General features: G+C 42.1%; 1 protein-coding gene across 9 annotated transcripts in view; it reads right to left on the reverse strand.

The window, feature by feature from the left end:
* Positions 1-15159, reverse strand: part of p4ha1b (prolyl 4-hydroxylase, alpha polypeptide I b) — an 81590-nt gene that overhangs the window by 17051 nt on the left and 49380 nt on the right. For all 9 annotated transcript variants that reach the window (XM_041176491.1, XM_041176493.1, XM_041176495.1 and 6 more), the window contains exons 9-10: positions 13445-13515; positions 260-359 (exon numbers count right to left, since the gene is read on the reverse strand). In XM_041176491.1, the coding sequence (XP_041032425.1) occupies positions 260-359; positions 13445-13515 (171 nt within the window). The remainder of the gene's footprint in view (positions 1-259; positions 360-13444; positions 13516-15159) is intronic.

Raw genomic sequence — 15159 nt, forward strand, 5'->3', positions numbered from 1 at the left:
TCTGTAGTGTTTTGCTTTACCTTAGATATTGAAATTAGGGGACCTAAATCACAGACAAAAGGCTCTGCCACATTTTTGAAACCAGGTGTTGCTCTACAATGGAAAATTTGGATTTGTAGTATTATATTCTGCTTTATTTTTCTTAGATAGGCACACACTCCACCTGGCTATAATGGTCATTTCGATTGGGATAAATGCCCGCCTCTCTATTCATTAGGGTCCAATTCCATTTCCCAAAAACGTTTTTGCAAACACCTACCTGCAGCTCCTCTGCTGTGGAAACATCAAGGCCTGTGAGGTCTTGTATTCTCTGGTTAATACGATTAATCACTGGGTCTTCATATCCTGACAGCCATGCACTGAATGGAGGAAAAAAAAATGGTTTATCCAAGGTTGTACATTATGTAACCTCAGCAGATGCCCTCGATGTATCTGCCACGAGCATTCTGATGTCCTATTTAAAGCAACATCTTAAAGTTATATATCCATGAATATTTGTACTACATAGGCTCAGTCTGCATCTGTCCTAAATGCGTAACAGCACAAAAGTTATCAAATGGAGTAGTTTCATAAACAGTATCAGCAACACTGCACCCAATAACTTAAGATGTCTCCGGTATACTTTTTCTTTATTGGCCACTGCCCCACCTAGGGGGTGGTTTGTCTACAGAATGAATGCAGCTGCCAATTCTTTCCCACTCACCCACGCATTATTCCACAACTGGCCAACAAGAATATGGGTTCTTGAGCAATAGAAGCCAGGTGGGGTCACTTTCAAACACGCATATGTCTCAAGAATAACAACGATGTTTCATTCTTAGCTTGTTGCAACCACAGATAAGATTCAGCCAATACTTAAAAGAATAGCCTGGTAATGTTGTAGTGTTAGCCAGGTGGTCTTGAATTGTGGGGTCCAAAATAGATTAAGCGCTATAGTAATCACCCCTCTAAATTAACATTGCACCAACCAAATTAATTCTACAAACCATTACAATTCCTTATCATGGAAGAATTAATTGTTCTTTGTTAGTATTGTTCAGCAGTGAAGTTGCTGTGTTGCTGCTTCCCAGTCAACATTACAGAATATATCGAATCTCAAGCAATTGGATAATACTCGTTTTCTGGCTATATGCAATAGTAACAGAACCTGCTTAAAATTAATGTTCAATTACAGTTAAAAAAAAACAAATTCCATGCAAAATACTTACCTATAACTACAGTCGAAATGTAATTAAGTTACTCTCTACTTCTGCACAATGAGCTGCATGTGTTTATTAACTCAATTGCAAGATTATCACCTAGGCGTCAACCTTGGCATAGAGATAGCATTCCTGCCTCTGAGTCATAAATTTGTGACTTTAAGCCCACAACAGAGCCTTGAGCAATAATAATCTAAATTGGTACATCAGTGCAGCATTGAGGAAGTGCAGTGATGTTGAATGAGGTGTCAAATCAGGGCCCTCTCTACTCTTAGAGGCAGACATAAAAGATTCTAAAGCACTGTTCAAAGAAGAACAGGGGAGCTCTCCCAGTCCCTTGGACGATATTTATCCATCAGCTAACATCACGAAAAACAGATTATCTGTTCAATTATCCCACTGCTGTTCGACAGGCTTTGCTGTCGGAAAATTCGCTACCGTGGTTCCCATATTACAACACTGACTATGCTTTAACAGTACTTGTTTGATTGTGAAGTGTTTTTGAGACATCCTGAGGACTAGGATCATGCAAGTTCCTTCCTTTACATATCAATGGAAACTAATACCTCAACTGAAACAATATGCAGCCATTACCAGCACAATGACCAAGCCTCTTAGGCGCTATGGGCTGGATTTAATACTGTCTGTCGCAACAGGACATGGTGGACGGGCCCGCTTAATCCCTGGGGAGATCAGTGGTCAGTGTCCCAGCGGCCAGAAAACCTTCTCCGCTTAAGTTGGAGGGCAGAAAAGGCTGACACAGGATTCTTAGCTGCTGCCACCAATTGACAATTAGGCTAATTGGTAAGCCAACTGATATCCATTATCCCTGAGCCCAATCACGATTAAATGAGGAAAAGCAAATTACCGTAGATGCTGGAAATCTGAAACAAAAGCAAAAAATGCTGGAAAATCTCAGCAAACCTAACAGCATCCGCGGAGAGAGAAACAGAGTTAATGCTTTGCGTCCGTATGGCTCTTCTTAAGAGTCTTCTTAAATGGGGCCTTCGATGGCTTTTCCACACCCTCAGAAGGCTGCCCAGCAAACCCTACTGGGTTTTGTCAGTGAACCTCTGAGATGAAAGTGAGGCCCTCGTAGTTCGGCACTCTGTGTCCGATCGTGGGACCAGGCACTGGGGAGTGGGGCGGTGCTGAAAGCCACTCTTCCCACCAAACTCCCCTGCTTCCCACTCCCGTGACACCTAATCCAGCAACCCCCATCCTGCTTTGGCTTATCTTTGATCTGTGGTTCCCTGGCAGTCCTTGACCACTGGTGGTTGCATTACCATCAGCAGCCATTGCGCCTGCTGGCAGCATGAGGAGCTGCCAGCCTCTGATGGGCTGGCAGTTCTCCCCAGGCGGAACTTCGGCTGCCAGGGACCCCAATCTCCCGGTGGTCACTTAAATGCCTGACGACCTCTTCCTTCTCATCGGTCTCCTTCACGGGACTGAGGCGAGTTCCCCGCCAGCTTCCCGGTCAGTAGGCAAGACTCCGATCAGCCCGACAAAATGCCAGCCTTTTTTTTTTAATTATAAAAGAACACGTTCATTTCACACAGCTATTTTGCATTGTTCACTCTGAACCAGACTCTGCCCCTTGTACCGTCCTAACAGAGACATTGCAAAACAAAGAAAGACAGGCAGCATTAAATATTTTGATTACATTAAAAGATGCATTACAGGCAAATATCACGTAAAAGGTATTTGTAAGAGGAGCTTCTGAGGTACTAGGAGTTTATAGTACACTGGTCTTATCTAAACTAGAACCACTGAGGATAAAACATTCAAAGGCAACCGTCAAAAATGTGTGGATTCTGTACAGTAAAACACGTGCTAATATAAATAAATAGCTACTTCACCTCCATTTTGAATTGACCTTGGAACTTGAGTTACGTGTGGTGAAAATCTGGGGGCTGGTTTGAGGGGGGTGGGTCAGGCGGCCTTTGGATATTTTAGGAAACTTCATCCACGGGCGGGATGAGGTTTCCGACGTTCATTTTTTAAAAAAATGTACGGACAGAATTTTCATCTTGTATATGTTCAGGTGGCTGATTCTGATGCGTGGGCACTTATCCCAGAATTCAAAATCTGTTCTTATTGCATTTAAATTCTTCGGCTCCCTGAGGCAGCTCTCTGCCTTCAGGGAGCTTCCATTCCGCGCTCGCCCACGCAGATGACAGCGCTCACCCTCCTCCCACCCCCAACCCGGCAGCGCCGAGCTTCTTAGTGCATGTAAAATCGCAGTCAGGGGCCAATCGGGGGAGGGGGGGGGCTGTTTCCCGGCCGCTCCTGAGCCCGCCTGCCATGCCCACTCAACTACCCGAAAATCCTTCCCATGAAGTAGGTTAACATTTCTATTGAAATAGGACTTGCATGTCCAAGCTATGTCCAAGGCTATTAGCTTGGCAGTCCAGGCTATAAAGGCTAGATTATACTTGTCAACTCCGGACTATATCTACTTTTTTTTCCTCGCTCACATTGTAAAGATCTATTGGCTTATTGATAGATAAATCCACAACATCAGGACCTCCTTGTATACTCAAAATTGAGGTACAGCATAGATTCAAGCATCAAAAGTAGCCCTGAGGACAACTTATATTGCAAGTAAAAGTGGTTGTGGCACACAAATGAATTTAAAGCTGTGTGTTGGAAGGAGGAAGGAAAAGTAGCAAAATTAACATAGCCAGAGGAAAGGAAATGCATATAGCAGGTTTCTTTTTTCAACAGATGCCTACAGGGAAAGCAGTCTATGATCCTATAGACTCAAACTATAAATAACACTTGAAGGGGGAAGGAAGGTTTAGGGAAAACGCTTTCCATTCAAGTACTCTCACAGATTGTTTACATTTGCAAGAAAACAAAATCGGAATTCTATGTCTCCAACCAGTGATGCACATGGTTAGTCAGGTCTTTCCATCTGACCAGTTCAAAGGTGCAGTCTAGAGGTTGGCTAGATGGTGGTGCAGGAGAACGCCAACAGTGTGGATTCAATCCCCGTAGCGGCTCAGCTAGTTCTTGGGGTCTACCTCCTCACCTTGCTCCACAGTAATATCATGGCTTGAGCCATGATTAGCAACTCTTGGATAATGAGGATGCTACATGGAAAGAGAGACATAAATGTAGTTACCCCTGTTTACTACGGAGCTTGTGTGGGATTTTTGCAATCCGTGAGGGTGAATAGGCTTGAGGCATTTCACAATGCCAAGAAAATGAACACACCTTTATCAGAAAATGTTAATAAAACAATAATCAGTTTAGTATTTTTCAACATGGAATGCAGGTATCCACTAGACTTTTTTTTTAAAGACAGCCGTTTTAAAAGGCTATGGGTTCTATTTCAGTTACATTTAACAGCTGTTTAAAGTACTTCTTATGCTTCCACAAAACCTGAATTGCCTGTATATAGCAGAGTACAAAAAAGCAAAATGAACTTCTGCTCAAATTTTTCTGTGCCAACTGCAGTGCACAATGCTGCAATACAAATTAAATTATTTCCCATCTGTAACATACATGCAACAGACAGAAACTCACACATATCAACAGTCATCATACGTGGCAAATTATTCACCATCCTGAAAATATATTCAAGCACTCTTTGCAATGAAGTTAGAGAGCAGCTCATAAAGGCGCCACAGATTCAACTGCATGCAAGCACTTAAATGGAGGGACAGGATGAGACAGGTCAAGAAATCTGAATTTAAAGCAGTTGTAAACAAAAAGTAAAGGCTCTAATAAACTGCTGGGGTTCTGCTGAATTCTTACTGGTAAGCTACCAGGAAATGGTCTAGTTGCAGCAGGTCTCTGATGTTACAAAGCAAGTCATTAATTGGCTGTAAGGAGGTGGAACCTACGCTCATGTATTATCAGGTAAACGGGGTTAGGGAAAGAAGAGCCAGGAGTTCCCACTTCCCTGGCTCATTTCTGAGCTAATGCATTATTGAAGATTGGTGTGCCCAGTGAGATGAGATGCAATGATCAATGCTGAAAGGACAGTTTAACTGTTTATGAGCCTGACAGTAATGTGCTCTGATTGAAAGGGTAATGGGTGATGGTATGTTACAGATCACTCAAGGGGCTTGAGCTGCTGTGGCAACATGCACTTTTACTTGCATGTTGCTGACTGGAGCTATGGATAGTGATGGTGGAGGCTCCAATTATCTTTCCATCACATGGCTGACTAGGAATCGCCTCTACTCTTACTGCCTGCCATTGATGTATGTTGGGAGGATTTGCAGGTTGATAAATCAACTTGTTTGGCCATCAGGTCCTGCTGTGAGACTTGAATCCAGAACTTCTGGCTCAGAGACACGACCCACTGCACCACAAGATTTCTGTGGATAACAGGTAGCTGACTGTAAATACAAGGCAGTAATCTCATCAAAGAGGTCTGATGGCCTCCAAACTGAGACTGCAACTTAAGTAATTTATAATTATCTACAGAATACTGAAAGGAGATGTTCTCCTTGAAGATACTCAATAGAGGATATAGTAGTTTGTTATATTTTGTGTTATCCAGTAATTTGACAGATGGTTTTATTCTGGGATCTCATGGTAAAGGTGGTTGTGGGTGAACTTTGTCATTTCTGTCACATTAAAACACTGATAAATTACTGCAAATTTACATAGAAAGTTTATTTATTTTTTAACATGGGTTACCAGGGCAACTGCTTTGTTATGAGTGACTTAAGCAAATTTTGTTTTTTATTGCATGGCGTTCTGTGATTTTAACTGGAGTTTTTGGGTATCGTGTTCAAAGATTCTTATCCTTTTCATGAAACGTACAAAATCAGTGGTTTTGACGACTGTCCCCAGGTGCTTTTCCCGTTCTTCAACTTCTAGTGCTGGTGGGAAGTGAATGGCAGTTTGTTCTAATTTCCCCTCACCTCATCATTTTAAAACAAGCTTTTGGCTTTAGAACTCAATTTGGGTGGATGACTGCAATCTTGGAAAATATTATGAGGAAAGCAATATTATGAGGGGGGGGGGTGTGTGTGTGTGTGTGTGTGTGTGTGCGCGTGTGTGGTGGTGGTGGGACAAGTAGAGCTGGATAAAGGGCCATTGATAGGTGGAGATAACCAAAAGATGTCACAGACAAAAGGACAAAGAGGTGTTGAAGGTGGTGATATTATCTAAGGAATGTGCTAATTAAGGATAGAAAGATACAGATAGCCCTAGTGGGGGTGGGGTGAAGGAATCGATAAAGGCTAAAAGGTACAGATAAAACAATGGATGGAAATACATTTAAAAATAATGGAAATAGGTGGGAAAAGAAAAATCCTTATAAATTATTGGAAAAAAAAGGGGGGGGGGGGAAATCGGAAAGAGGGTGGGGATGGGAGAGACAGTTCCTGATCTAAAGTTATTGAGATATTCAGACCGGAAGGCTGTAAAGTGCCTAGTCGGTAGATGAGGTGCTGTTCCTCCAGTTTGCGTTGAGCTTCACTGGAACAATGCAGCAGGCCAAGGACAGACATGTGGGCATGAGAGCAGGGTGGAGTGTTAAAATGGCAAGCGACAGGGAGGTCTGGGTCATGTTTGCGGACAGACCGAAGGTGTTCTGCAAAGCGGTCAGCCAGTCTGCGTTTGGTCTCTCCAATGTAGAGGAAACCGCATTGGGAGCAACGAATGCAGTAGATTAAATTGAGGGAAGTGCAAGTGAAATGCTGCTTCACTTGAAAGGAGTGTTTGGGCCCTTGGTCAGTGAGGAGAGGGGAAGTAAAGGGTCAGGTGTTACACCTTCTGCAGTTGCATGGGAAGGTGCCGTGGGAGGGGGTTGAGGTGTAGGGGGTGATGGAGGAGTGGACCAGGGTGTCCCGGAGGGAACGATCCCTGCGGAATGCCGCCGGGGGGGGGGTGAAGGGAAGACGTGTTTGGTGGTGGCATCATGCTGGAGTTGGCGGAAATGGCAGAGGATGATCCTTTGAATGCGGAGGCTGGTGGGGTGATAAGTGAGGACAAGGGGGACCCTATCGTGTTTCTGGGAGGGAGAGGAAGGTGTGAGGGTGGATGCGCGGGAAAGCCCTTCTATGTTCTAGGAAAGCACTTGATTAAGTCTCTTTGAGGCCATGCTTTCATATTGCCAGTTTGGCTGGGACAAACTTTGCCTGGGTGTTAATGAAGAGGAAGCAGTTGATTCTGCCGAGTCCTACCTTTTCAATGCCCTGTTCAAAGTAGTTCCATGTGTGGGATAGGCATGCTTGGCAACATGTGCATAACACGGCTTCTCGCCATATTAAATGGCATCTGCTATTTATAATCGCACAGACTAAGCTTCTCTAAATCAGCCCGGGAGCTCTTAATCTGTATCTTATTGCCAACCTTTGCAGACACTTTCATATCATTTGAAACTTTAATAATGGCATAATTAATGTTTTTCTCTAAATCACTAATAAAAGTAATTGGAAGTAAAGGCTAAGGGCATAGAAAGCTGCACTTAATTTCAAAGTCCAAAGGCCGTGGATTGAATTTGAGTTGGTTTGTCATTACAGTGCATGCAAACACCACTCATATTCAACAAAAACTTGCATTTATATAGTGCCTTTAACATAGTTAAATGTCCCAAGGATTTTCACAGGAGCATTATCAAACAAAAGTTCTCTCTTTATCTGCCTCGGAGTCATTAGCACAAGTGAACAAAAGTTTGTTTAAGAGGTAGGTTTTAAGCTAAACCTTACAGGAGGAAAAGTGAGGGAGAGAGGCAGAGAAATTCAGGAAGTTGATTCCAGAGCTTTGGACATAAGAAGTGCATAGTGTGATTAAAATATGGCATGTATAAGAGGCCAAAGTTGAAGATCTCAGAGGGTTATAGGGCTGGAGGACGTTACAAAGATAGGGAGGTGGGAATCAAAGGAATTTGAAAACAATGATAAGAATTTTAAAATTGAGAAATTGCCAGACCAGAAGCCATGGTGATGTGATTGATAGAATTACCAGAATGGTTCCTGGGATGAGAAACTTCAGTTATGAAGATAGATTGGAGAGGTGGGGACATTTCTCCTTGGAGAGAAGAAGGCTAAGAGGAGATTTGATAGAGGTGTTCAAAATCACGAGGCGGCTGGATAGAGTAAATAGGGAGAAACTGTTCCTGCTCATCAAGCGATCGAGAATGACAGGGCACAGATATAAAGTGTACTAAGGGATATTAAGGCAAAGGTGGGTATATGGATTTATACCACAGATCAGCCAAGAACTCACTAAATGGCAGAATTACAGAGAATCACAGAATTGCTACTGTGCAGAAGGAGGCCATCATGTCTGCACCAGCTCTCCAAATGAGCACCATGACTTAGTGGCATTCTCCTGCTTTTTCCCTGTACCCTTGCACATTGTTTCTATTCAAATAATCATCTGTTGCCATCTTGAATGCCTCGAATGAACTTGCCTCCACTACACTTCCAGCCAGTGCACTCCAGGCTTGAACCACTCGCTGTGCAAAAAAGTTTTTCCTCACATCACATTTGCTTCTTTTATAAATCACTTTATATCTGTGCCCTGTCATTCTCGATCGCTTGACGAGCAGGAACAGTTTCTCCCTATTTACTCTATCCAGCCGCCTCGTGATTTTGAACACCTCTATCAAATCTCCTCTTAGCCTTCTTCTCTCCAAGGAGAAATGTCCCCACCTCTCCAATCTATCTTCATAACTGAAGTTTCTCATCCCAGGAACCATTCTGGTAAACCTCTTCTGCAATCTTTCCAATGCGATCACATCCTTCCCATAGTATAGCACCCAGGACTGTACACAATACTCCAGCTGAGGTCTAACTAGTGTTTTACATGAGCTCCGCATAACCTCCCTGCTCTTGTACTCTATGTCCCTATTACAATGCCCAGGGTACTCTATGTTTTATTAACTGCTCTTTCCATCTGTCCTGCCACCTTCAATTATCTATGCACATATACACTCAGGTCTCTCTGCTCCTGCACACCCTTAAGAATTATTTTATTTTGTCTCTCCATGTTCTTCCTACCAAAACAAATCACCTCACACTTCTCTGCTTCATCTGCCACTCCACCTTGTCTATGTCCTTTTGAAGTTCTATACTGTCCTCCTCACAGTTTGTAATGCTTCCAAGTCTTGTATTATCCGCAAACTTTGAAACTGTCCCCTGCACACCAAGATCATTAACATATATCAGGAAAAGCACAGGTCCTAATACCGACCCCTGGGGAACTCCAGTACAAACCTTCTTTCAGCCTGAAAGATATCCATTAACCATTACCCTCTGTTTCCTATTACTCAGCCAATGGTGAACAGGTTGGAAGGGATAAATGGCCTTTCCCTGTTCCTATGTTCCTATAAGTGAATGAGACTTAAGATACGGTCAGCATTGCTTAGGATGAGCTCAAGTTTACTTCTGATCCTTTCAGGTCTGCCGTGTTGCCTCCATCACAACAGTGGGTACACTTCAAAGTAACTTATTGGGTATGAAGCCTTTGCAATGCCCTGGTGTCATGAAAGGCGCTACAGAAATTTAAACTTGTCCTTTCTCGAACAAATGAGGTGATATGTGTGTGAACAAGAATCCAGGCTTCAGAAGGGACCAAGGAGGAACGTTGTGATAAATGAACAACCAACATTAGAGAATGCGAAGCTACTTTGGTACAGGTATACTCTCTCAAAACTGGCACCTCTGGGACTGAGGCCGTGCTAGATTTTGCTGAACTTCAGGTCGGGCACTTTGGGCAATGGGTGGTTCAGGCCAAACCGGGTTGGGTGAGGACAACGGTCGCTTAGAGCATGGGAATAGACTGGCGTGTAAGTGGTGAATGGCATAACAAGTCCACCGCCATGTAATGCCTAGCCGAATTGTCCAGGTAATTTCTTTTTAAACTGAATAAAATATTTTTAAAAACGATGCATGGCACTTTCTAAAAATGTCAGGTTTTCTCTGGATTTTAGACAGCTGGTCTTGAGAGACTGTACCTGGTAATAATAAAGCTATATGTCAAGTCACAAGACACCAGGAAGAGAGAGAATGGCAAGAAAAATTGTTCACATCACTGAAGGCAACGCTGCTATAAGTTAAACTTCTTCAATGAACTATTTTGTTTACTTGCTTGTAAATGTTATTTTTAGACCTGACCCTTCCCAAGCAGACTCCACACCCTGTAATTACAGTGCATGCTATTCCTCTGGCCTGTAATATAAAAAAAGAATTCACAGAGCTTTTCCACATTTTTCAGCTACAAAAGCCAAGCTCTACTTTAACAAGTCTGATCTAGATTTCATGGAGCTGCTGTGCAGAATTTTGATGCAAACTTAAAAGAAATAAAAGAGAAAGGAAGCTGGTCATTTTATTCCCATACATATGAAGTTCAGGTGAACTATTGGCAAGGCAGCTCCAGCTTATGACTAGCTGCAACAGAAGGTAACTAATTTCAGCTGATGAAGTCATAGGTTTGTTAGATTGCCTTAGCACTCTTGCCTAGGCAGGATTGGGTGTGGGACGAAGAAGCAAAGAACAGCAATGGCCCCTACTTCTTTCTCCATTTTCAGAGTGCAATGTAGAACATTTGTGGCAAACTTTGCAACCCAAAGCAGTGGTTTTCAAACTAGTTTCTGCACGTGGCAGCTGCCTGCAAAGATTGACACACTCCCAAGGGATCCACTGTACTCACCTCTGAAAGACTGTCTGCCAGCCAACAGAAAGCTGTCCTTTCACAGCAGAAAGCATTACGGTACAGCACCAGAGTGATAACTGGAGGTGCTGTGCGTGTAGCACATAGTACATCCAATTCCAGGCAGACAGAAATCTGATCACTTTTCAAATCTTTTAGGATCTCTTCTGTCCTTTGTTCTGGACACAACCACAAATGCAAAGAGTTTTGCCATACCATATTTTAGAAAATCTTTTACAGGTCTCCTGTTAATCTTATCTTTTTAAGAGAGAAGAGAGTTCCAACCTGCCCAATCTTTCCTGATAAGTTTGATCCTCTTAATACTGGTAACATGCTTTTAAATCTTTTCTCCACTTTCTTCACAATTCTTTTTGTAGATCGAGATCGAGACTAGAAAGGTATGCAACATTGCAAATGTGGTCTAGTTTTAGATAAACTTAACATTACCTCCCTTTGTAATCTATTCCTGGGATGAGAAGGCTGTCTTATGAGGAGATATTGAGTAGACTGGGCATTTATTCTCTGGAGTTTCGAAGAATGAGACGTTTCATGGACATGTAAAAAATTCAATGAGGGAATGACAGTGTAGATGCTGAGAGGCTGTTTCCCGCAGGTGGAGAGTCTAGGATGAGGGGTCATTGGCCTAACCCTGACCCCTTTAGATCTGAGTTAAAGAGAAATTTCTTCACTCAAAAGATTGTGAATCTTCAGGATTCTCTAGTGTGGCTGTGGATGTTCAGTAGTCAAGTAAGTTCAAGGAAGCGCAATAGATTTTTGGGTATTAAAGGGATCGAGAGATTACGGAGACAGGGTGAGAAGAAAGTAGAATTAATGTAAAAGTTCAGCCATGATCTAATTGGATGGCAGAGCAAACTTGAGGGGCTGTATGGTATACTCCTCCTATTTATGTACTCATTCCTCTAGCAAAAAACATGCCAGGCATCTTAAACAAGGTTAATCATTTGTTTAGATGTATATTTAGCTGATCTAACAGGAGTGGTTGTGTGTGGGGAAAACTCAGCTTAGACTGAATGCCACTTTTGCTCCAACCTCTCAAACCACCACCCTAATAATTTTCCACTCAAGTTGGACTACATGTGCAGGGAGTCAGCAGGAAAGTGGAGATGAAGTTCAAGATCAACTGAATAGCGGAGCAGGCTCGATGGGCTATATGTTCTATTCCTGTTCCTATTTCTTGTGCACTCACAGCATTAATTCTGTTCTCAGCAGATAGGCATTTTAAGACGACTGCTAACAGCTATAACAAGCTTCGGTGGACAAAAAACAAATTCCAATAATTGTAAAGCCTGAGCTGTGAAAGAAGAACACTTAAAATTAGTGCCCCACAAAAATAAGCATTTTGAAAACTACATTCTTCCTTCACTGTAACATAGTACACAAGAGCCAAGGATGCTGCATTTGAGGTGTACATTATAGGGCACAATTGACCACAATATACCAGTAAGGGCAACACGATGCAGCAGGAAAAACACAGTCTTATAACAATATGCAGATATTCATGTTTGCATGCTGGTTGTAATCAATCTGTAAACACATATGAAAACACATTTGCAGATTTGCTACAAGATTAGAAAATATCAGATATTAAAAAGAGTTAAATAATAGCAAGGTACAGTGGATTACATAACAAGAGGTCAGAAATGCATGATTTATACCAATATTGTTTATATAAGTGGAGTCATCTCACTATGCAAACACAGCAAGTGGCATTATTGCAGAAAAATAGTTAAAAATATTAAAGGGAAAAGTGAACCCCATTGAGAAACTAGTTCTCAGAATGTATTTATATTTAAAGTTTCAACTCACTGATAAGCAGCAGTTTTAGTTTCTCCAATCATAATTCACCTTTATTGAAATTCCACCTTACAAACAACTATTTTCTTGCATCCTGTCCTGACATCCCTAATGCTCATGTGGCTCTGGAATCTGTTATTCCTGGCATTGGATGCAGTTACTATGAAGGTCAACAGGGCTTTCAGTAGCTGGAAAAAAAATCTGCACCATAAATCACAGAGGTGCTGGAGCTGCTCACGCCATCAATATATGTGCTGAAGGCCTATCCCAGGTCGTTGAACTGTTAAAGTGTACCTCATAGCTTCCCCTTACCTTTTGGAGACTCTGTAGGTTGCAACAGTCAACTGGCCAGTCAGAGGGTCATGCACTGTGGCACGCTTCAGCTAGAGAGAGAAAGGACAAATTTAATCCTGGAACAGCCAGATCACCACTTGTTAGTGGAATTCTGGAAGCCTCCGATTGGTCAGGATATGGGAGAGAAAAGGAAGAAGGAGCAAGTATTATATCTGGGACTGAGTTCCAATTCAATGTCCTTTCATTTTTAAAGGTTGGTTTTCTTCAAGTTCAAGGTGAAGATGGAGGGGAGAATAATGGGTGATTGCATCTGTTTAAGCTGCTTGCATATACTAGAACCACAGGTTCTAACTGCATGTTTTGCATTTCATCGACGTGTTGACAATTCAGCCCTGCTCTTGGTAATCACCTTTTCCCCAGCTACACGTCGGTGGATGCCAGTTTCCAAACATGCATGGTTTGAACAAGATGCAGCAGCTTCACTGTGAAGAGGAGCCAACACAGCTCTCGCTTACCTTTTGCTTATTCTGTAATGAGCTGTCTCCAACACTCCAGTTATTGGGTTAGAAATGGTGGCTCGTCTCAGCTGTGAAGCCAACCAATCAGAAAAACAGAAACATTATTACCAACTTGACGGAATGTAGAACAGGACCAATCAGAATCCTTCCAGTGAAAAAAAATAGTCTATTACTCTGGAATGATCACCCTTGGGTCATTCCTTCACAATCTCTGGCTTGTGTGCATGCAGTTAGTGGTGGCAGCAACAAACATATCTTTGTAAAACTGAAATTCTCAGAAAGCCAGTTTGGAGCATGACTAACAATCACAGCACTTGTGCTTCTCAAATGACGTGAATAGTGGTTGGCTTAGTAATTTTTCAATTCGCCCATTAGTTTACCATATAAGCATGCACCAAAATTCTTTTGGTAACTAATACAAGGGCAAGTGTGATTTCATGTTCAAATGAGGCTAATGTGCATCAAATATGATTTGTGAACACATTTCAATTTCTTTTGACCATTTAAACTACTTCAAATGTTGCATTATCAAAGATTTTCCCTGCCTCTTGGCTCAAAAGTTCAACAAGACAGTTCAAATCCAATCCTTAATGGCTACTGATTTACAGTACAAATCATTTTTATTAAATTCATGGGCAGGGTGTGGGAATCACTGCTCATCCCTCATTGCCACTGAAAAGGTTGTTGTGAGCCACCTTCTTGAAGCCAACTGAGTGGCTTGCTAGGTAATTTCAGAGGGCAGTTAAGAGTCAACCACATTGCTGAGAGTCTGGAGTCACATGGAGTCCAGGCGGGGTAAGAATGGCAGAGTTCCTTCCCTAAAAGGCATTAGTGAACCTGATGGTTTTTATGATAATCTGATAGTTTCACAGTCATCTTGACTGATACTAGTCTTTTATTTGAGATTTATTTAATCAGCTAAATTAAAATTCCCAGCTGTCATGGTGGGACCTGAACTAATATATTCAGATGATTAGTCCAGGCCTCTGGATTACTAGTCTGGTAATGCCTTATACTATGCAATTACTATGTCCTATAGAACTGCAATTTATTCTGCATTAATTGCCATTAAATGAGCAGTCTCATTAAGGAAGGTCAAAAGATGAAGGATTTCAAACATGGGTTTTAAAGCCAAGGTTGTATGATTTTGTGGCAAGTACATATTTCTTCCTGCAGAATAGAAAAAGCCTTTCTGTGCTGTCTGAAATGGTTGCACAGAGACTGACAGAGAATTAAGAAACATCACTCCACTCCGGACTTGTGCAGATCCTACACTATTCCATCAGTTACACAAATAGAAGCCAAATGCTCACCTGCAGGGTCTTAATCACATAATCTAACACAAGAGGGTGAAGATCGGTCGTTTACTAACACTTATTGGGTTGAATTTTGGGTGCGAGATACTGAAAATGTATGTTTCACTGTCTTTGTTAGGGATGGGGTTAAAAAATATATTTAAAACAATTTTCTGTTGCATTGACGCCATTTCAAAGACAGCACAACATCTGCACTGGCTTGGCCAAGTTCATTGGAAGGATGATGGCTGTATACTCAAAGATCTGTGTGGCCACTGGGTCACAACTTTCTTGGCTTTCTTACTTCCACCACAAGGACACCTGCAAGTAAGACATGAAGATGGTGGACATTGACACTGAAATTGAGACACAGTTGCTGACAACCGTGACTCCTGAAGGCTGACTATTTGGAAGGGC

The sequence above is a fragment of the Carcharodon carcharias genome, chromosome 28 (assembly GCF_017639515.1).
Source record: "Carcharodon carcharias isolate sCarCar2 chromosome 28, sCarCar2.pri, whole genome shotgun sequence".
Taxonomy (NCBI): Eukaryota; Metazoa; Chordata; class Chondrichthyes; order Lamniformes; family Lamnidae; genus Carcharodon; species Carcharodon carcharias.